Source organism: Leiobunum rupestre, chromosome 9, assembly GCF_980474605.1.
Source record: "Leiobunum rupestre chromosome 9, qqLeiRupe1.1.hap1, whole genome shotgun sequence".
In the NCBI taxonomy this organism is placed as follows: Eukaryota; Metazoa; Arthropoda; class Arachnida; order Opiliones; family Sclerosomatidae; genus Leiobunum; species Leiobunum rupestre.
In genome coordinates, this window is record NC_143392.1 from 15,694,783 (window position 1) to 15,718,651 (window position 23,869).

General features: G+C 38.1%; 1 protein-coding gene across 1 annotated transcript; it reads right to left on the reverse strand.

Moving 5' to 3' along the window:
• Positions 1-79: 79 nt before the first annotated feature.
• On the reverse strand, positions 80-23,838 carry kis (chromodomain helicase DNA binding protein kismet). The gene is given in 39 exon segments (XM_090159192.1): positions 80-3,941; positions 4,206-4,310; positions 4,478-4,609; positions 4,791-5,041; positions 5,215-5,377; positions 5,598-6,638; positions 6,745-7,113; positions 7,194-7,319; positions 7,381-8,652; positions 8,654-9,081; positions 9,265-9,383; positions 9,462-9,669; positions 9,732-9,943; positions 10,461-10,520; positions 11,070-11,143; positions 11,213-11,334; positions 11,403-11,593; positions 11,783-11,882; positions 11,949-12,049; positions 12,129-12,218; positions 12,277-12,469; positions 12,911-13,022; positions 13,213-14,189; positions 14,245-14,686; positions 14,748-14,828; positions 14,896-15,057; positions 15,284-15,460; positions 15,527-15,581; positions 15,644-15,832; positions 15,898-16,025; positions 16,090-17,022; positions 17,084-17,204; positions 17,277-17,431; positions 17,491-17,688; positions 17,753-18,445; positions 18,508-19,059; positions 19,133-19,453; positions 19,525-22,119; positions 23,550-23,838. Coding segments are annotated over 38 exon segments (14,565 nt in total). The 5' UTR covers positions 22,009-22,119; positions 23,550-23,838; the 3' UTR covers positions 80-2,513.
• Positions 23,839-23,869: the final 31 nt, after the last annotated feature.

Sequence of the window (23,869 nt, forward strand, 5' to 3'; positions counted from 1 at the left end):
TAAGAAAAAAAAGGATGTATTAATCTCTAATAAAATACTTAAAAGCACTTTTCATTTAAGTATTTATTACACTTGTACAAACACTATTATAAAGTAATGCAATACAGTCAGGCGAACTTTTTATTTAAATCTCCTAGGTTATTTACCAATAAAAGGGAGATTTTTTCATGTCTTTAATATTGAGTTCCAGCCGTTTATTTTTATGAAACCACAAGGCAGAAGGCACAAAAGTTGTGTAATTTGGTCGCCACACCATTGTTTATTTATTTTTTGTTTTAAAGCCTTCGACCGTAAGGTTTCCAACACCACTTTAATATTTATAAACTTCATTTTTCCCTAAATAACGGAATACGATTTTAATAATCAATGGCTGAACAGTTTTATTTTAAACAATTTTATTTAAAATAAAGACAATTTTTTTTCGTTGAGAGACCAACCAGAAATTTAATTCCCATTAATTTTTATGACCAATTTAAAGGAAAACTTTTAAGAATGATAATAAATACAGAAGACTATCTTGCATAGGGTGCAAATTGGCGGATTAAAAGACCCGTTTCAGTTAAGGAGAAAGTTATCTCCGTTAAACTTAATCAGAATGAGGATTGATTCATTAGTAGAGCCATTTATAAAAACGAAAAAGGTTATTTTTGCTGTTGTTTTGTTTCTGTTAAAGGCACTAGTAGAGGAATTCATACTACAGCTTACAGATAATTTTCTTTTAGTGTGATTAATAGATTCCCTGTCGCGGCTTAAAACAATACCGAAGATTTTTAGGATATTCGGAATATAGATATCTAATTAATTTTAAATACAATTATACTAGAGAAATAGAGACGTTTTTCATGGTTGTACCTGTAATAACCGTTATTTAGGGGCCAAAGAATGTAAAAAGCTCAAACCACAAGGGAAAAATATTGTGACCTTCAAAAGAAAGGTTATAGCACCCTCCAGATTAAAAAAAAAACTTGGAAACTTCTTCGTGTTAATACTCGCAACCAAAACACTCGCCAAACGCAAAAGTGCCATGGTGGAGGGTGCAAAACCTGATTTTCTTAATTTTTAAAATGTTTTACAGTTTGTAAAGTTTTATGTTAACTGTTAAACTTTGATTAGTAAAACCATATTTGAGTGTAGCTACTCTTTTTGGGGGGAAGGTGGAAAAACTATTTTTAACACCTAAAAAAAACACTTCGTATTTTTGTTTTTAACTTTCATAGTGTGTAGTAAAATAAATACCCAGTAAAGCTGCCCGTTTTGAAAATAGACATATATTTACACATTGTAACTGGACTGCCTTAGGGAGATTAAACAATTTTTGCTATTTTTAGCTATATATATATACCTGAATTCTGAAAATTTCATGATCATTTTTTTTTTGTTTTATGCTTGATGACTTTATACACCTTGGCCACCCCTATTAAAAAAAATGTTTTAAAGTTTTACTTTACCTAAACAGATTGCCATTATAATAAGTCGTAACATATTTCTTAAATAAGATTTAACTTTTTCACCAATTACATTTAGATTTTTGTCAATCGGTTAAGTACAGATTTGAACTAAACTTTAGGGCTTAGGGAATGTTTAAACTTTGTAGCAAATTTGATTTTGACAACTGTAAAAATTATAATTTAGCACTAACAAAATTTTAGAAAAAAATGTTTGTTCAAACTGGATAATTTTGTTAACACTGATTTTAATTTTCTATCAGATAAAAAAAGGAAACTTAAAAAAAAACCTAGCCATAAAATATAAATTGTCAATTATTTATATCAAATTAACCATGATTTTTTCCCCCAATTTTTTTCTTATTAGACCCGTAGAGATTTAAGGAGTTAATATAAACTTTTAACCACGGGGGAACTGCTCTAAAACGGATAATTTTTAAATGGCATTTTTACATAGTTTTTTCTTTACTAATTTATATATTTTTCCCCACGTCAATAGTTATTTAAATTAAAGTAAAAACTTTGTCTAAAAAAAGAAGCTAAGGTAGAAAAAAAATCAAGTTAAAATCCAATGTAAAGTACCTTTTTACGTTTTCTATAAAATGTAAACCGGAAAGATCATTCACAACTGTCATTCAGCCAATCACACACACATGCAAACAATAAATACTCGCGTAATATTTCTTCTGAGGGTCAGGGGGGTAGGAAGGAGATTATTCTTAGTCATAAAAAATTAATTATAACCGTCAAACTTTCACAATGTTCTAAGCACAACTCAGGAATATAGTTTTGTTTTTAAAAGAGTACAGATCAAATCTTCCGTCATTTATATAACACGGGCGTTTTTGTTTTATAATTAAAATCGCCTCAAATTTTTGAACTTTTATAATCCTTACGTAACTAGGATTATCTCGATACCATAACCCATTCAGATTATTGCGTTTAATCAAACTGGATTATCGCGTATGATCTGCCTGAATTCAATTACATTATTTCGTTAATTCACAAATATAAACTGAACTCGACCGGATATCACAGGTTTCCTTTAGCCCAAGGTGTCATAGACCGTTACGAAGGCTTCTCCTCTTTAGAATTTGAGGTAGGTTCGGCGGTAGTCCTTCCTTTTGATTCAGACTTCGAAACATCGCCTTTGGAGGATGACCTGGATAATTTTGACTTGGTATAAGAGAGAGGAATGTCTCTGCCACTTTCCCCATCTTCCAAATCACTGTCTCTTTCTAAACTCTCCGCTGTGTCCATTTTATCATCATCAAGATCGTCGTCATCATCTTCGTCATGATTCTCCATTAAAGATTTTAAACTTTCATCATCAGAATCCGGTGGATCTATTAACGGATTAAGCATTCTCGAATTTCCACCACTTAACAAACCACTGCTTAAATTCCCCAGCAAACTAGCCGTCGTAGTGGTGCTACTGCCACTAATGTTTGGCAAAGCGCTACTACTAGTGCCCAAGTTTAACGCCAAAGACTGGGAGGTGGAGGAAGCTAGTTTGGCCGAGGAGGTAATGGTACTAGGCATTGAAACCCCTAAGGAAGTTGCGATACTACAAGAGGTCAGTCCCGATAACAAAGGAGAGTTCAGTGAAGAAAGGACAGAATTTGTCGATGATGTTGTCACAGTTGCTGAACTCCGGGTAGATCCACCAGTAGTACTTCCTAGAGATCCACAGAGTCCACCAAGGCCATTCATGAGCCCCGCTTGGGCTAACGACGCGAAAGATGCTGGTAAATTAGGTGGTAGAGAGAATCCTCCTAAGCCAAGTGGGTTGTACAACAAACTAGGTGCAGGGTATAAGAAAGGCAGTGATGCCGCAGCCGAAGCTGATAATCCACTTGTTATAGATGGTGTTACTGTCGTACTACACGCTGAAGAAGCGGCTGATGAAACTGATGCCAAAAGATTGGCCGCCGCTGCCGCTGCTGAAGCAGAACTTTTGCCTCTGCTAGATGATGTGGAGCTAGTAGTTGTACCTCCCAAGAGATTTAACAGGGATTTGTCAGCATTTTTGTTTTTATCTTCTTTGGAGCTTCTATGATGGTGATGATGAGGTTCGGGAGTTTCGCTTCCCAAGCCAGCTAGGCCCCCTAAACCTGGAAAACTGAAGCCTGGAAAACCAAACAAGGGATTGGTAAGGCCCATTCCTGCCAGTCCCCCAAAAGGTAAGAATATAGGGGGCTGGTTTGACGTCGAAGCTGAAGAAGTAGTTGCTGTGGATGTTGAAGTTCCACTGGTATTTCCGCCTCCAGTCTTGGGGGGATGATCCATAAACAACTTCATGCTTGGAAAACCAGCCAGTAGACTCGCATTGGAAAAGCTCAGAGGATTAATGCTCGAAGCGGAAGAGAAGTTGACCCCGGAAGAAGAACCCCCAAGACCTTGATGAACGCTAGAGAGTAAGGAAGCTGCTGTTCTTCTTCCTCTCTTCTCAGATGGATTCACAATACGCTTCTGCAAGTTATCAGGAAGGTTGCCCTAAAAGTGACATAACACCAGAAGCACGATGTAATCTTTTTGCATCCTTGTGCTAGTTCAATTGGAAGCATGCGGAGAAACACTCATGCACGTCTTCTACTAATTTCTTTTTGACCGAGTAGGAGAGCAAAAACTCCCAGCTGACAAGATTTCTACTCATTCATCTCCATTTTTTGGAGGACTTTTCCGTGATGACAAACTTACGTCTCAAATGCATCGAATTGATAATAGCACAACAGCATGCAAAAGACCTGGACCACGTACCTTCTCTTTTACCAAATGTCCCCACTTGGGGTCTACATCAAACATGGGGTTCTTATCTAACCACTCTGCAAGATGTTTCAGGGGCGGAGCTTTACTTCCCGTGATCTGTAAGCAATCCACTCAACTCATTAGAAAGTTAACACATGGCTGCTTAAGTATTCACCATGCAACAGACATTTTCACCATAAACTAAATCCTAAGGAAGAACTTTCAACCAAGGATTAAAAGAAAATAAAGGCATAATTGTTTTGTTTTATCAAGATATATCTTGCCTTCTTTCCAGTAAGCCTGTTTATAACTGAAACATTTTCTTCTCCAGTAACGTGATTGAAGTCCAATTTCGTTGGGTCCACCCTCGGGCGTCGACCTCGTCTTCTACCTTCTGGAAGCTCTAGAAGTTCAGTCTTTAAAAAAATTAACATTATTTAAGGTGAGAAATTCATGGAGATACGATAGGAAATATGCAATTAAGTAAATGTCAGAAAATAAATTTTTAACTCATAATAAATATACTAGATATATCATAGAGCTGGGGTTCTCATCATAAAAAAAAAGAATAGGTATAAATTACAGAAAAACACTTACATTCAAAGGTACCCCAGATAGAGGACTAGTAAAAGACATAGCAGCAGCAGCGGCGGCTAAATTAGGGTTTGTTGCAACCAGCTCTGGATGTTCATCCAGCCATCTCTTTAGATCTTGTCTCATTGAAGCTGCTGATTGTGACAAGGACGAAGAAGAGGCAGAAGTAGAAGCTGGAACTGATGATAAACCCGACAAGTTCATGTTGTTTGAAGATGTTCTCCCTATTGAAACTGAGCATTGAGGACCAAAAACTAACATTACATATAGCGAAACCGCCACCAAAGGCAGGTAGACTCTCGTATATGCCTAAAAAAACTACATTAACAAATAAAAGGGCTTATGAGAACAGAAGTAAAGCCAATCATGCAAGAATACATCGCTAAGCTTCAAATTATAAAAGATGCTACAACAGATGTTAATTTACCAGAACTTCTTCTCGTGGTTGGGATATCAGAACTTGTCAAGTTGAAAGATCTGCTTATGTTGCTAGGTAGTGAAGAAGGTGGCTGCAAGGGCGGTGGCAATTGAGGTGTTGAGACCTTACTCCTTAAATTCCTCTGATGAGCAATGGTGTCTCTTGTTGGCAACTAAAGGAAGATACAACAATTTACTGACAAAGTTCTTCTTGTTTGAAAAAGCAGTAATGCCAGATGGTGCCTCAGCATTTTATTTCATAGTTTTTTTCATAAAAAAAAATCAAAGAGCTAGGTTTAGACAAAAACATCATTGGCAAAACACTTTCTTCTTGATGACCAACATCAAGAGGAATGAAAAACTAATTAAATAAAACTACGAATGATAACTGACCCTACGAACTTGCTTCTTCATTTTAAAATCTTCTCTCCTAAGATCTTCAATGTGATCTAAGGGCTTGTGCTCTCTGGTCATTGCCAAAGCTCTTTCTAACTTTTCCTTCAAATCCAGCTCATGACCAGTTAAAATAGGCTTCTGTTGCTCCATCATTTGTTGCTGTTTCTTCGCTTGTAGATTTAACGCCAAATCATCAATCCTACTGCCTCCTCTTCCACCCAATCTTCCTCTACTCCTGACTCTGGTTCTAGATCTAGTCGGGCTTTCAGAACCATGGTTTCCAGCATTGCTAGCATTGGGTGTGATGCCGCAAATGTTATTATTCTTTGGGCTACTCTTGTTCAAAGCATTTGTCAGCGCACTAATTGTGGGAGTAGATCTTCCTCTTCTGGTTGTGATGGAGTTGCTTGAGCTGCTAAGGTAGGAGGCCAAGGATACTCCAACAGGTGTCGAATTTGAACTGAGGTCCATGGGTGAAGTGGGTGAGCCACCAGCTTCCGGACTAGGTACCCTAGGGGTGCTAGTAATGATTGCTGTTGGCGGAGGCAAAGCTGACACAGTGCTAGGAGTCGAAACTGATTTCACACTCAAGTCCAATGTTCCTAAGCTAGTAGTGTGTCTGGGTGCGGAACTTTGATGGGCTGGTGGTGGAGCGGAAGATGTCGGAGTTGAATGCTTGGAAGAACGGCTGGGTAGCGGAGAGTTAGTGGAAGAGTTATTAGCCGCAACCGCAGCAGCTACAGCTGCCGCCACTGCTGAAGCTTGATCAGAGCCATAACCGTGGGATTGGTCATCGCTTCTGAGATTTACTCTTAGCAGCGAAGTTGGTGGAGCTGGAGCCACGAATGTTTGTGACTGACTTGAAATAGTTTTTGAAACCTCTTTTTGATTTAGAGAGTTTTGCATAGAGTGAGTTGGTTGCGTGTGTATCTGCTGATGTACACTTTGTGACAAAATAGCTCTAAGCTTCGCTCTTTCAGCCTCAATTTCAAACCTCCTCCTGCGACGTCTACGCCTTGGACTTTTACCTCCTTCATTCTACATTAAGTAGACAAAAAAAGTTATAAACAACGCCAAAAACCAAAAATTAACATGCAAACAACAAAAGCTTTTCAAATAAAGCGTCACAAACTGGAACATTTACCGAAACTGGACTTCTGGTTCCAGTGCTACATACATCGGAAGATGAGAGATGCACATCCAAATTAATATGTTCCCTGATGTGAGGAACGTGTTCTGGAGTTGCCTGAGGAGTAGGTTCTCGACTTGGTCCTTGACTGGGTGTACTGGGAGTGGGTGAAGCTGGATGCGACGAGTTATTACCAGATGTTTGAATTGGTATACAAGTTGTACCAGGCGGAAGCAGAGGAGTTCCAGCTGCATTAGCAACTGCGACTGCTGCTGGAGATGGTAAGATAGGGAATGAATGCATATAAGCCGGACGAATCACTGGCCATTCATTTTTCTCTACCGCTTGTACAATATGTTCTAACCGCATTTGCAAAACCTTATCCTGAAATATAAACAAAATATGTATATTACATTTACTTACATTATATGAAGCTATGGGGGGACACAGCTTTCTAACTGTACCTTTAATTGACCTACCTTTGGCCATCTAATAGGTCTAGTGTTTTGAGAGAGCAACTGGGCTGCTGTTGGCTCTGAAGCTTCACTTTCATTAATAGAACTTTTATCCTTAGACTGACCATCTTCCGCCTGAATGTGTATGTGTAAATTAGTTTATATTTATAACCCTCGGGTTGAATAGTTCATTTACCATGGAATCAATATTGGAAGGAGCTTCTTCTTTAACTTCTTTCACAGAAGCAGTTTCTACATCTGTTTGAGCATCTTCTGTCAAAGACCCTTTCTCATCAAGCAGAGGTTTATCTTCCATCGAACTATCTTTCTTAGACACTTCAGCTGACTCTTCTTCAACCTTTGATTCATAATTATCACTCATCATTTTTTCCTCAATAATCTTTTCAATGTTGATTTCAATCATTTTCTCTTCATTTTTAGAAACTTCTCTAGGTAAATCACCTTCCTTTTCTTTGTCATGTTCCGGTTTAATAGGTGATGAAGGAGCTTTGGAATTATCTGGTTTAGGGTAAGACAATTCTTCTTGGTCTTTCATCTCATTGTTCTCTTTATCTTCAACAACTTCTTTCTCATCCATCTTTTCTTCATCAGTTTCATCATCATCCTTTTTAACACTTTCGTCTACTTCCATTTTCACCTCCTCTGGTTCTTTCTGAACTTCACTATCCTCTACTACATCCATTTTTTCAGGTTCAGCTTTATCAGGAACATCAGCTTCAGCTACACATTCAACAGTTTCAGATGTTTCTTCATTTCCAATCAGTTTTTCATCTTCATCTTTAGTGGTCTTGTTTACCTCTTCCTCTTCCTTATCAGTTGCATCAGGATCTTCTTTGGAATCTTTGTCAGCATCCTCATTTTCTGTAGGTTTCTCAGACAACTCTTCAGTTACCTCTTCGTCTTCTTTTTCATTTATCTCTTTATCAGGCGACGATGTCTCTTTATCGGGCGACGACGTCTCTTTATCGGGCGACGACGTCTCTTTATCGGGTGACGACGTCTCTTTATCCGGAGTCGTTATCATCTCTTTATCCGGAGTCGTTATCATCTCTTTATCCGGAGTCGTTATCATCTCTTTATCCGGAGTCGTTATTATCTCTTTATCCGGAGTCGTTATTATCTCTTTATCCGGAGTCGTTATTATCTCTTTATCCGGAGTCGTTATTATCTCTTTAACCGGAGTCGTTATTATCTCTTTAACCGGAGTCGTTATTATCTCTTTAACCGGAGTCGCTATTATCTCTTTATCCGGAGTCGCTATTATCTCTTTATCCGGAGTCGCTATTATTTCTTTATCCGGAGTCAATATCTCTTTATCCGGAGTCAATATCTCTTTATCCGGAGTCAATATCTCTTTATCCGAAGTCAATATCTCTTTATCCGAAGTCAATATCTCTTTATCCGAAGTCAATATCTCTTTATCCGAAGTCAATATCTCTTTATCCGAAGTCAATATCTTTATCCTTCTCTATAGTTTCACCATCTTCTCTTTCAAGCGCTGGTGGAGACTTTTTATCGGCTATTTCATCAGAGACTTCAATACTTTCAAGTTTGCACTCTTTGTTTAAAATTGGAGCATTTGTGTTCAGATCAGCGATGGCTTTAGCCAGAGGAACAGGTGTATCTAGCTTTTCACCAGCTTCCGTAACTTCTACAATTTCAACTTTGGCTGGTGAGGGTTCTTTAGCATTGCTATCATCCATTTCTTTTTTAGTTGTTCGAATTACAAGTACCCCACCATCTAAAAGCTTCGCCTTTAATTTTGCGCAAATTTTTTCATCATTTTCTTCCATGCGCCGTTTGGCTTCCATTTGTTCTTTTAGTTCCTTAAGTCTGGCCTGTTCCTCAGGTGAGGGGGTCAGACTGATGCCAATTCCTGGGAATATTTCAACAGCAATAATTTATAATCAAATGAGTCTTCAGTTGTTGGTTAAATACAAAATATAGGCTAATACTAAAGCCTCAGTTCTCCAAGGTGAACCATCAAAGTTTAAGACTCAGGGTTACAGAATTTGAAGTCATCATCGGCGAAGGAGTGAAAAAATTAGTAAATTCTTACCACCTGAAATAATGACTCCATCAGGATGTAAAACTGGATTTACTATATTCTGAATTATTTCCTTAAAACACAGGTCTGGATCATTAATGAGATGATAATCCAACCTCCCCAATCCATATCTATAAGGGGTTAAAACAACAGATGTTATTGAACAATTTTCAAGCAGGAGAGTTAAATTTTGAAAATACGTTACTTACTTCGCTCCACCTATAAGCAAATCTTTATCATGCTTCCCACAAATCCACCAATCAGGTAAATCCATTGATGGCTGACAAAGTTTCAGTCGCTCATCAAGTTGTGGGTGGAAAAGGGTTTCTTCTCTGATTTTGTTTAAGAGATCAATTTTCTGCAAACAACGAGAAGCTCGCTCCTCAGAAATTGGGTCAACCGTTACTGGTAAATTTTCTAAATTAAAAAAAAATTAATTGTAAGTATAAAGATATCTATATTCGTAAGTGTTATCTTACCTTCAGCTTCTGTTAACTTTCTGCCACAAACTCTTTTACACATTGCATAAAATGCTCTAAAATACTCAGTTAATGTTTCATCAACTTTTCTATCCAATCGAGCAAATGCACGAAAATGAGACCAATCATAATCATTGATTTCTTTCCTGTATTCAACTCCAAAGGTTGATACCGCACGATAAAATTCTGCCTCCTCTCTTCTGGACCACCGTCTTAAAAACATATTAACGACTTTTTACTAAACCAATCAACGCAGTTGTAAGTATCAAATTCATTGGAGGGGGGGAAAGCATCAAGCAACCATTTTACGCATTAAGCTTTCACCGTAAAAGCCAGTAATCTATTTACCATTTAAGATTTTTTACCTGTAATTTTGACTTGAAAAAAAAAAAGCCATGCCTTAGTATTTAAGGTAACTAATCCAAAATTGTTAAGCATAAGAATACGAGTTTAAACCACATATTGAATTTCTGGGATTACACAACAAAACGAATGATATCCAAAAACCACCGCTCTTTACTGCAGCCAAAGGCACAATTACCTAAAATTTTATGAGCAAAGGTCTTAAGGTAAAACTTGGAAAGGAGAAAAAAAGGAAGGAAAACAAGGTTTAGTGCGTGTAAGAAAAGGATTGAGACTATATGACAGCTCAGGCAGAGACAGAAAAGTACTAAGGTTTTTTGATCTGTATAGTTTTTTTTAGTTTTTCTCCTTTAGAGAGACCCCTACCTGTTCACGACAGTGGGTTTGCTTACTTCCACAACTGGTGTTGGAAAAGGCCACCATATGCTAACAGATGAGAGATAAGAAAGATCCGGTTTATAAAAAAATGTTAATAGCCAAATTTACTGTTTTTGTAAATTTGGCTATTAATAAAATAAAAATAGAAATATCATGCGTATAACAACATAAGCTTAAAGAATGACATACAAGAGTATAAGCCTAAAAAAAAATTGTAAAAATTCTTATAAGGAAACAGTTTATAAGTCCTTACCATTGAAAAATAGAATGTAACAAAGAATTTAGTAAGTTTATAGATTCAATAAGAATAGGGTGCAATAGTTTTTCGATTCAGGCAATTCCAGACTTATTTTTTTTCATAAAAACAGTAAAAAGAAAAACAAAAAGTCCTTGAATAAGGGGGTTCTGGTATCTTTTGTTATACCAGTGATTGAAGTAGTGTTGTAACTCCTTCACCACGTAAATAAAACCCTAAACCACTAAAGTGCGTAATGATAACCTACCACAACCAATATAACAACCATCTATAAAATTACCACTTCCTTACTCCCATCCACCATTGTGACATTTATATAAGAAAAACAGAAACAAACATACCGTTGTTGAATTTCGCGCTTTTTATTCTCACGTTCCCGAATGGCGGCTTCAAACTTTTCACGGCGCTCCATTCTCTGCGCAAAAATTTTATTTTACATAACTAAGTTTTGAATTATATTTAACTTACTGAGAGCTATTATTACCCTAGCTTTCTGGGCCATTTTCATTTCTTGCTTCTTGAAGCTCCTTTGATATCCTGTAATAATTCTCCTCAGCCTTGTATTTAGATCTGTCACAGTGGGAAACACAAGTTTTCCAAATTCTCCTGTAGTGAAATTTTTTTCCAAATCAGTAAATTAAATATTTGTTTTTATTATATCACTCAAGGCTTACCAGGTTCTGAAATACTGCTAGGTCCAGCTCCTTCTGAGCAAGAATTATTAGCTGGTTGTGGTGTTGCTGGATCAGTGTTGGTAGAAGGTGAAGGACTCAATGGATCTTCCTCTTCAATTACTTGTTCATCTTTATCACCATTTTCCCCAGCATCTTTACTCGGGGGATGAACGTCGAGCTCATCATCATTACTGTAATTATTAAATATAGTCATCTTGGGAATTGAAGATACATTCAAGTGTCATTTAAGGGCAACACAACTTCAGACAATTAATTATACTCTTTTCATTATTAACTCAAAGAGCTAGGTTTAGAATAAAACATCATAGTAAAATGCCCCCACCTGGAACTTGTTCAATAGGTTCCGATAGGAAACTTACACATTAAGTTCAGCCAGTAAAGCTGCTCCATCAGGAGGCCCACAACGAGACAGGAAGACTAAAGTTGGGTCTTGTCTCATCACGTTATACCTTTCAAACCCTACAAGAAAAGAGTAATATGTATTGAAATTGATTGAAGTTAGTTGTTGAAAGTTAAAATACATACCGTGTTTATAAACTCCAATAAGTAAAGATTTGTCCGCTTCTTGATCCCACCATGGAGTTGGAGGTTCACCATCAGCGCATGGCGTGGGAAGATTAATTTCGCTGGAATCGAAAGAAGAAAATTTAATACAATAACTACTAACAATTTCAATACACCAAATGAAATAAAAACAACACTTACTGAGCAGGAAGTCCAGAATTTACTTGACTGTGAAGTTCTCCAATCACTTCATGCTTCAAGTAGTATAGTAACCGTACCCTCAAAAGAACCCTGATGAAAGTAATTGCATTAAAAAATAATAAAATAATTAGAGAACTGCACCACTCACTTGTTAGCGTGCCTATGTAGGTGGCGTTTATAGCCATCATCATTTAGCAAAAAGTCTGGATTGTAACGCTCATCTTTCGCCCATTCTCCCCAGACATCTAGACTATTAGGCTGAGTCGGAGGCTTGGTATCTTTTTTGAGTTTCTTGCCCTTCCTCCCTCTAGGAACTGGAGCTGAAAGACCTACGGTAACAGCTGATGTTATGACCTTTAGGACTATCTGCCCTCGGAACAATGCCATAGTAGCACTTGTATATGCCTACTAGAGGGCAACGTCCTATTTTAACATTTATGTCCCCAAAGAAGTTTTTTTCCACCCCAAACTCAAGGATGATAGAAAAGTGTAAACCAACTTTAAATTCTATTCTATTAGACTTTACATTTTAGAACCTTTCCCAAGAAAATGTTGAAGAGATAGCTTCTACCATATAAAACACATTAACAAAGAAAGAATATTATTGGTGGTTGTTTTTAAACAACCACCAATATTACCAAACCTTTTTCAGACACCCATTAAATATTTCCATAGAGAGGAAAAGTCTCTTAGAAACTCAAAAAGAATCAGAAAAAAGATCAAAGAAGCATATAATCTTTCTAAGAACCAAAGAAAAGGTGACAGAATGGTGACTCTAGTACCTGAGTGATTCTTGTGAACTTTTTGTTCGCCATCCGAGGTTGGAGTGATCAGATCCCAGATGAAGCCCTTAATCTTTTCATCCCCTTTATAATGTTGTAAACAGTAAAGAAGCTGTCGGAAAAAAATTGAATAAGTGGAAACAAGAATTCTACACCAAATCAGATGCTTAATGGTAGATTTGAAACTAATTCAGTTCTCCAAGGTGAACAATCATTGAACAGTTCATTATAAATTGCAGTGTATGCCATATCATCATCTTTAGTTTCATTTTATGTATAATAAATGTGTCATTTGTACTTACCACTGTTCTCGAAATATCCTCTACATCTTTATGAGTAACAGGTCTCCTGAAGTTACCTAAGGCAATGCATTCATCCCATCTACCCCAACCAAACGTGAGCAAGCCTTTCTCCACCTTGAAACACTCAGCCCTAGTCCAATTTCCTGGAGAAATTTCTTCGAGCAAGTCCTCTTCCCTTTCACGATCATAAATACTTCTTCGGTACGGTCCATTATCTTTCTTGCTTTTACTTTTCCCTCCTTTTGTTCGAACTCTACCTCCTCTGGTTCTGCTTGAAATAGATTCTTCATCTTCATCACTGGATTCCAAATCAGTCAAATCTAACATGTGGTCATCTGCGCCAAACCGTCTGGTTTGAGTTCTTCTACGGGGTTCTTCAACTATCAGTTCATTCTTGTTTTGCATTTCTTCCATATCCATATTTGCTCTCTTGGCCCATTTCTCCCAAAAGTTTGGATCATCTATTTCAATATCAGTGCAATTACTGGATGACGCAAAGGTGGCTTTAGCAAAAGTGGAGCCCTTAGTGCCGCCTTCCAAGGTGATGGTGTGGGTACGTCTCTCCAAAATTTGATCAATATCTTCTTCGCAAAACTTATCACCAGCATTATCATCATCCATCAATGCTCCATAGGCTCCTTTACGCAACAGATCTTCAATTTCCTTCTTTGAAAGAGGTTGGTTTCCTCCCGCAACTAAATTTTCTTTTGAAGTATTCATGGATTGCAAGACAGCCTTATCCAATCCCAGTTTCAAGCTAGCCTTATCAAACATTTCCCTCTCATAAGTATTCCGACAAATAAGTCTATAAACTTTAACTGATTTGGATTGTCCAATACGATGGCAACGAGCTTGAGCTTGTAAATCATTTTGTGGGTTCCAATCAGAATCAAAAATAATAACAGTATCCGCTGCGGTTAAATTAATACCAAGCCCACCAGCCCGTGTGCAGAGCAAGAAGACAAACCGGTCCGAGTCTGTGATTAAAAAAAAATTAGTAAACAAATTTAAAAGATTTCCATAGCAATATACCTGGTTTACAAAATCGATCAATGGCAGCCTGTCTAAGATTTCCTCTAACTCTACCGTCTATTCTTTCATACGGATATCTCCTTTGAACAAGATAATCCTCCAGGATATCCAAACAGCGAACCATCTGAGAAAACACCAGCACTCTGTGGCCATTTTCTTTAAGCCTGGGTAACAATTTGTCAATCAAGACAAGTTTTCCTGAAGCTTGTACCATGGCTGTAAGAGAGCCCTCTTCCCCATCAGAATGCTGGCTTTTATAATCACTTTGAATTTGTTCTTCAGCCCCGTTAATTAGATAAGGATGGATACAACATTTGCGGAGTTCCATCATAGTGTTCATCAAATTGGGGGTATTCGCAGATGTACCACCTTTGGACAAGAACGCAAAATTTCTCTCCAAAATGGCTCTATAATACTTCTTTTGAATGTTCGTCAGCTCAACCTGGAGGAGAGATAGGTTTTAATTTAGATTTTAAAGTGGCCAAAATAAAAATGATACCTACCTCTACAATGGTTTCTTCTTTAGGGGCCAAACTTTTTTCAACATCTTCTTTCAACCTTCTCAACATCATGGGTTTTAGAAGCTGAAAAAATTTTCCGCAGATCAACAATACAGTTCTATTAAATGGTTTGCGAAATTAAATTACTTACTGCTTTGAGTTTATCAACTTGGGTCTCTGTTTTGAGGTCTCCAAATTCCTCCATAAAAGATTCTGTAGATTGAAATCTCGCTGGTTCCAAGAAATTGAGTAAGCTAAACAATTCTTCCACATTGTTCTGTAGTGGAGTTCCTGTTAGAAGAACTCTATGTTCCTGTTGAATGAATAAAAAGTCTTAACAAATTCTAGGGTGTGTAGGAAGCTGTAAATCCCCAAAGAAAAACCTAGTTATTTTAAACAAAATTTAAGCTCAGTTTATGCAATTTAACGCACAGAGATAGGCTGGCAAAAACAATGTCTCAGCTTACTCTCAGTATTAGCATGGTAAATCATCATAGCTAAAACTAAATCTATTAAAGAACATATGGTCGAGCTCTTACCATATTAAGTAGACGCAGTCCCTCTAGAAGTTTGCAATTTCTGTTCTTAAGCCTATGTGCTTCGTCTATGATGCAACACTTCCAAGGAATTTCTCGCAGCTCCAAACAATCGGTCAAAACTATTTCAAATGTAGTTATCATGACTTGGAACTTGTAAATTTCAGTTATTCTCTCTCCCTAAACATAAAACAATATTAATACAATTTATCATTTTGAATTTGTCACAAAACAGAAAACCTTTACATTTTCATTTTTGTAGTACATCTCATACTCTTGAATCATGTTCCTACTGGCAGAACTATAAAACAAATGTCAAAAAAGTTGAGAGTAGCAACAAACTCAATTTTTTGAAGAGCATACCTTCCATGATAAGTGATAACATTAAGATCTGTCCATGTTTCAAATTCCCTTTGCCAGTTACCAATTGTGGATAGTGGAGCAATGACCAAAAAAGGACCGGGAATGCCGTATATATTGATTTCATTGAGAAATGTAAGAGATTGGATGGTTTTACCCAAACCCATTTCATCAGCCAGGATACAGTTTTGACTTAAAAATAAATTAAGTTAAACAACTTGCATATCATCAATATAATTTCTCTTAGCAATACATACCCATGGTACCAACAAAAACTTAGCCAACTTAATCCTTCCAATTGGTACTCGCGTAGTGTATTTGCACCTTTGTAAACTGGAGATTCTACCATTTTAATCCATTCTGTTGGCTTAGGTCTTTTCTTGTGCTTAAAAAATTAGTTAAACATAGGGTAAGTAAACAAAATTACTCAATAACTAATTAAAGCTTACCTTCCACTTCTCTTTAGGAGGATGATCTCTAAATTTGTAAAAATGCGCAATTTTAGAAGGATCTAAGTCGTCTTCAAGTTCCCAAGTACTCTCCTCGTAAGACAATGCTCTCCATTTGACAAGATAATGGCGGGTTCTCTTTATATTTTTCTCTTCTTCTTTTAAATCATCATCGTCAGTGGACGTAGCTGGAGCTTTCTTTCCCTTGCTCAGTTTTATTTCTTTGCATTTCCTTCTCTTATTACTATTAACAGTAGAGTTGGCATTTTCAACTTCTTTGGCAGGTGTCTCAACCTTGGTCTCCTCAGGATTTACTGGTTCTTTTTCTGACAAAACGCCCTCAGTGTCTTTACCATCCTCATTTACAGAGTCTTCTACTTTATCCACAACTTCATCTGAAGCATTTTTAATGTCTTTTTCAATGGTAACAGCTTTTTCTTCAGGATCAGATTCTTGTGTCTCAGCGGGTTTAACCTTTTCATTCTCTTCATCTCCAATAGGCGCATCATTGTCCTTAACTTCCAGAAACACAGTCTTGTCTTCAACCTCAACTTCTTCCTTTTTACTTTCTTTGTCAGAATCAGCCTTTTCATTAACTTTTTCAGTTATGGGTTGACCACTTTCCACCATTACATCCATCTCCTCCTCAGTCTTTACAACTTTTAACTCCTCAGATTCTTTCCCCTCGGTATCACTTTTGTTATCCTCCTTTTTGTCTACCTCGTCTGATATTTTGGCTTCTTTTTCAGGCTCTTCTTTTTTCACTTCACCTTCGAGCAGCTTGATCTCTTCTTTAGCAGCCTCATCAAGCGTTTCTTTTGTTTTTTCCTCTGGCAGTTTTGGTTCCTCCGGGTCTATCACCTCAACCGTTTCAGTTACATCTAAGATTCTATCCACCTCAATGTAATCAGGATTGAATAGATCTTCTTCCAGCTTTGTTAAAGGCATGTATAGTTAGAAATTTTAAAAGCATAGTTGGAAAGATTTAACTTACAAAATCAAATATGTTGCTGATGCTTTCCCTCTTTTGCCGGTAACGTCTAATTTTCTGTATAACTCTTCTGTCACACTTTTCAAGTTCATCTTGAGTACGCCATTCACAATGAAGATAAGATCTACAAATTAAAATTACCACATTACTATAGAAATCTTCATGAAAATCTATAGCCTTCAATTAAAAAACTTACAAGTTTTTGTACTTAACAAAATACTCCTCAACTTCCACCATTTCAGGGGGTCCTTCATTATTTTCATGCCCTTCGCCTGAAGACAAATCTTGCTCTCTTTGGGCAGTTCTGAATCCCAAAATTTTTTCAACAACCATAGTATCATCGGTATTATTCTGAAAAAATTGCAAAATTTTGGAAACAGCCTAAAAAGAGCATTTTCTGAGAAACATACCACCATAACTTGAACAGCAGACTGAGGCTCAGTAGATTCCTTTTTGGGCTTTTCAGAACCATCAACTATAGAAGCAACCTTAGCGGCATTCTGCAGTGAGGTTCCAAGCGTGTCTAAAAGGTCGTCATCGTCAGTTAAGTCGAGATCTATATCATCGTTATATTTCTTCCTTTTAGTGTTTCTAGCTGAACGACGTTTCTGTAAGATAGAGAAATGGCTTAGTACAAAAAAAAATAAAATAAAAATAAATAAAATGGCTTACGTTACTGGCCCCATTATCTCCATCCTCTGGGGATGGAGGAGGTGTCATTTCAATATCAGTATTTTCAGGGGAAGACCCAAGCCTTTTCTTTTTCTTCTTTTTACTAAACTTTAACGCCAATTTAGGCAGCTTTTTCTTAGGGGATGATTTGGTTTTGGTTTTCTTTTTGCTCTTTTTCTCAGCTGTACCTTCTGCAGGTGGTTGCTCTCCTTCAACTGGTTCATTTCCCTCTGGTTTAGCTTCAGAAGTCTCAGCACCCTCAGGAAGAGGCCCAATTAACTCCTTATTTTCTTTGTCCTCTGTTTCTCCTGTTGAACCAACTGTTGAAGCTTCAGCTGCTGCAATAGCAGCAGCAGCTGTAGCAGCAGCGGCAGCAGCTTTCTTACTAATTTTCTTTTTTGATTTAGTTTCTTTCGGAGGTTTAGGTTCCTTGGGTTCTTTAGGCGTTTTTGGCTTTTTGGGTTTTTTAGGTTTAGGTTCCCTAGGAGGACCATCAGCTTTCCTCTTTTTACTTTTCTTAGATTTAGTGGGACCTTCAGCTAGTGGAGGTTCAAGCAACATTGATCCATCCTGTGGTTCACCATCAAGAGTGGGAAGAGGAGGATGAGGGTACGCTTGAGGTGGAGGTGGTGGTAATGGCATTGAACCTCCAGAACTTATGTCCAAATTCATATCTTCGTTACTTGTAGAAGGCTGAGTGAATTTTACAAAATATTTTAACATACTGCTTATAATTTAATATCAATAAAACTTACCATGGGAACAGAACCAGATAACGATGTATCATCGGAAGAGGGTGGAAGAGGTTGTAAAGTTGGTGGTTGCTGCAGCAAAGGTGCAAGACCATCTTGAGATATGTGAGGAGGGACAGGAGTTGGCATTTGAGTAAGAGGTGAAACACCCGCATGAGTGGCTGGTGGTGGAACCGGAGGTGGTGGTGGCGTGGACATTGGTGAAGGATGCATTTGAGACGGAGGAGGAATTGGTAAAGGTGGCAGTGGTACATTCTTGGCCTTTTTCGGTTTTTTTGGTTTAGGAGGACCTTTTGCTTTTTTGCCTTTGGTTGGTGGTGGTGCTGGTTCTTCTGGCATCAAAATTGGTGGAGCAACTGACAGTGGCTGTACAGACTGATACGGAGATTGATCCATATAATCTGGCATGCCTGATAAACCAGACATTGGATCATTTATGTCCAAAGATGGTGGTGGAAGTGAGCTGGGGCCATCCAAAAGTCGGGTAGTGGATGGAGCGCTATTGGGTCCCATCATCCCTTGCAGCTGATTTTGACAAGCAGCAGAACTTGGTATCTTAAAGGACAAGAAAAAATTTTAAAACCCTCCAAAAACTTTATTTCAAACCTCTGTATAAAAAAAGAAATACATAGGGAGATGAAGAGACAGGTTGAATTTCAGTTATTGGAGGTGGATGATATTGGGTAGCAGGTTGAAGTTCTGCATAAACGGGTTCCTGATTTGTTTCTTCTTGAGTCTCTTCCTCAAAGTTTTGAGGTCCACCAATATCAGATTGCGTTGTAGCAGGTGTTGGAACACGACTTGCTGGATACTGATTCTGATAGTGGGAGTTCATCTGATAAATGTCAGTACTAAGGGTTGGTTGCACTGTTGTTGTATTATTTACAGCAGGAGATGAAGATGCCTGTGGATGCAGTCCTTGCGTTCTATCGGGTGTTTCACTTGGCAACTAAATGATTGATTTAAAACAATTATTTAAAAATTAATTTATGACCAACAGTCAATCTTCTCCAAAATTACCTTTTTGTCATCAGATTGGATCCTAGGTACCGGATACTGCATATGTGAATATTGCATGTGACTGCTATATGGTACTGAATTCACGCCTCCATTTTGATAAGCGGACATGGTATTATTAGGATAATGTGGAGCCTGAGGTGTTGTGGAGCCAATGGATGGCGGTCGGTTTTGTAAGGAGTTTGATCCCATTTGTGAAGAGTCAGTCACTCTGTGTCCACTTGGATTTGTATTGTTGCTGATTGGACCTGTTGAGTTGTTACTATAGGGCATTGTAGAAACTGAATTTGAACCCATGACATTGTCCATTTGAGTGATGGATCCAGTTGCCAAAACTGCACCTGATACAGAGTGGGACTGAGAATTTGGCACAAACGGAGACCCACTGGGACCCCTTGTTTGGTTTGTAACAGCAGGGTGTATTTGAGGACTTTGAGATGGTGGCATAGTCTGTGGTTGCTGGGATTGTTGCTGACCCAAGTAAGAGTGCGAGTGCGAGGTCATGTGTGTGTACCCGCTTGAAACCGAAGATGAGAGTTGCGGGTTTAGAGTGCTCATTGAGAGTTGGTTAGTGTGATGAGTCACTTGAGGTGGTTGAGAAGCGGGAGGGTGAAGTTGATTGTAATAAGAGCCACTTGTGAGACCCGTGGAACAACTTGCTCCGCTCAATGCGCCACTTGCTTGTGGTGGCGTAGACTGAGCCACCGTTGGACCTTTCAGAGATGAGGTTGTGTTTGAAGATGGTCCGACCATCTGTTCTAACTGTTGTAAGCTACTGGACGGTGGTGGGTTAGAGGAATTGCCCGGCGACAAAACTTGGCCAGGACTGGATATGTGGCCAGTTCCTGGGCTTGGATAACTTCCCTGAGATTGAGGTGTGGATGGTGCAGCTGGAGGATTTACCCCCATTCTGTCAGGCGTTCTAGATGAAGCGGGCATTGGGGAGCCAGCTGGAGGTGTCGAAGTCGGTTGTCTGGGTGACAATGACATTTGTGGTGGATAAACACCTCTGAACTGTGGACTGCTAGGTGCGGGTGATATTCCAACTCCAGATTGATAGTGAGGCATATGAGGCGGAGTTGAAGTGTCATTGATAGACTGTTGTGACTGATTAGCTCCACTTTGGGATCCAACTGTTGGGTAAGACTGGGAAGAGGAATAAGGAGAATACTGCTGCATCCTACTAGCTGCGCTTAATTGCGGTGAGGAGGACATTAAATTGGCTTGACCAGAGTTCACTTGAGAATGCAAGGAGGAATAGGGCATCCTCTGAACAGTTCGAGAACCACTAGCCGAGGCGGCAGAGTTCATCATCATCTGGGCAGCCGATGACGTAGATACTGAATGGGATACTGAGTTAACTGCTTGGGAAGGGGGGCCACTACCACTGTTATAATGGGACCTTGAAACAATGGGCTGAGAATTTGTACCATATGGTCCCTGAGTGGAATAAGCCTGTTGCCGAGCCTGTTCAGAGGCTTGCGCAACAGGAATGTGCGAAAGTGTTTGTGAATTTCCCGTTGTTGACACTCCACCAGAGGAACTGCTACTGTTTTGGCTCATATGAGGGCCATTAGGAGAAGCCACGGACTGAGACGCATACATGGCAGCTTTTCTTTGCATCGCAGTGATTCCAGCAGCAGTTGATTGGTGATGGTGACTGGGATAATCATCAACACCAAGATACTGAGATTGTGATCCTTTCCCAACAGCGGCATTACTGGCATGAGTAGGCGCTGGAGAAAGTTGAGACTGAGTTTGATGTTGAGAATGGTGGTGGTGACCATAGCCAGTATTTGGCATGTAATTTTGTTGCGAGTGACTTGGTGAGCCGCTCCACATCTCACTAATGCCAACGCCACTTGTCTGAGGTTGCTGGCTGTGAACAGACGGGTACTGATTATACTGGGCGCTTTGAGCCTGTTGCTGAGCTTGCTGGGTGTGGTGCAAAGACATCCCTGGTCTGGAGCCATATCTACCACCAACTATAGATGCTTGGTAGCTCGATACGCCGCTGGAAGATTGCCCAAGCATTTGGGAAGATTGAGGTGCGTTGGCAGGCAAAGTTTCCCCAAGATGATGTAATCTGGCTCCAGCTCCGTACTGATTACCACTCATTGCCAGACCGGCATTATTACTGGCTCCTGGAACAGGCATACCATAGCTACCATACTGAGAATACTTGGCAGAGACGTCATTTTGCTGATAACCATGAGGTACTCCCATTTGATGAAAAGTAGGTTGAGCGCCGGATTGAGGCTGTTGCGGCATCATACCAATGGAGGACATGGACTGGGGGTGCATCCCAGTCATACCAGCCGTTCCCCCTCCAACACTCCCTCCCATGGCATCTGGAAGAGCCGAATGAGGCGGTGGTATGTGACCGTACCCAGCCATACCAGGTGTATCTTCCATCATCCTTTCTGCACTGTGCATACCATAGCCAGGCCCACCAAGGAGTTGATAATCGGCCATTCCCCTGGACATGGTTCATCACAATTTTCCCTTCACAGCCATAATATTAACTTTATCTGAAGACTTTTTAAATACATGGCCTACATTTCCGAGGTGAACTATGGAAGATGAATAATTTCACATCTATAAACAAAATAAAAACACATGCTTGGTAAAAGAAATAACATCAATTACTAGAGGATCAAGTTACTTTGAGAACAATATTAACAGTTTTAGATAAACATTTATTGTATCTCCAATTTGGAAATTACAACTTTGTTTTGTTTATTTTCATAAATAAACACTAGTAATGATAACAGAAGTGGATCTCAAACAAAAAAAATTAAAAAAAAACAAAACTAACAAAATATTTTGAATTTTTTCCCCAAATTGCTGATTACCAATTTATAAATTAAGCAATAATTATCGATCAGATAGAATCAAATCTTTAACTTAGAAATTCAATTACATCAATGTTCATTCTAACATATGAAATTAAAAATTCTAAGTCTGGTTTTCAATTTTTAAGATTTAAGTCTAGAGATATTAATTTCAACAACTATGAAACTAGCAACGCAAATTACTTTAAAAAACATATTTTAAAATTAATCTTTTAAGGCATGCTTTTTCCCTCGCATTATATTTTTTTTAAATGTACCAGTATGGGAAATACGAAGTATCAATTTGTAAATTGTACTATTTGAAATTGCAACTGAATTATAAAATTTTCTATCAGGCATTTGGCCAAACAACACATGGGATGAAAAAACTAGCGAATAAGTAGATTAGTCCTGGGTGGAACGTCGTGTATTTTAAATAACTATCTATCATTTGTTATGTTCAAAGCTATACCCATTAAAAACCATTCAGTGATATCAATATTAATTTAACTATTAGAAAAAAATAACTTTTTGCAAAAGCCATGATTTTAAGTTATATCATTCATAAAGAAATAAGAATAAAAATAAGCACTGAGTAGAAAAAAATAATCCTAAGCCTATGTTTAGCATCAACAGGGTTACTTTATAGTTTCAAAAAAATTAGGTTTCACAAAATGCAAAACAATTTTAAACCTTTCAGGCCTTCCTCTCTCAGATCTTCCCTCTGAATTTTAATTAATCGCGAAATTAACAAATCAATTTACGAGTTCCACAAAATTTCGCTTAAGAATCCAGAAAACTGTCAAGATATAAGCCTAAAAATTTAAAAAACTTTCATCTTTGGTACACTAACGCTCGACAAATTCCTGTTACGAAAAATATGTTAATTAACGTTTGTCGGGACGAACGCGGAATTAGCGGTTTGATCGCCATTTTTGTCCAACTTTGGAATAATAAGCCTCATGACTGGCAGCAAAGAAGACTTTTGTAGACCTAAAATTATATAGGAAACACAAGGCCTAAAGCTAATGCCATCGTCCTGATTCGGTTCTCATTAAGGCCTAACACTTTTACCATTTCAATGACACCGCAATAAAAAAATACAAAAGAATGCGCCACGCAAAATGCTGAACACAATCATGAAACCAATTCCTATTTTCAAACTACGAAAAGATTATCTTAATTTTAACTTACATTACTCACAATTTTTCAAAAACTCGATGACTGTTCAACGCGATGTTGTGAATTTTGCCAGGCTTTTAGGCCTAGTCAAAATAAAAAACACTCAACAATGGTGATATAAGAAGCTCGGCGATTGGTCAAATTAGATCGTCGCCACAATTACCATTGCGGCAGTAACTAGAGATTTTCCATTAAATTTAATTTCATTTCTTTTCAATTATATCTCCAGAAACTACAATCCACGTTAGAAAAATACCTTTATCGCTTCAAAATCTTTAATTTCTAAGCTAGATGACACAAATTTCAGGTTAATTCATTTAGTCGTAGCCAAT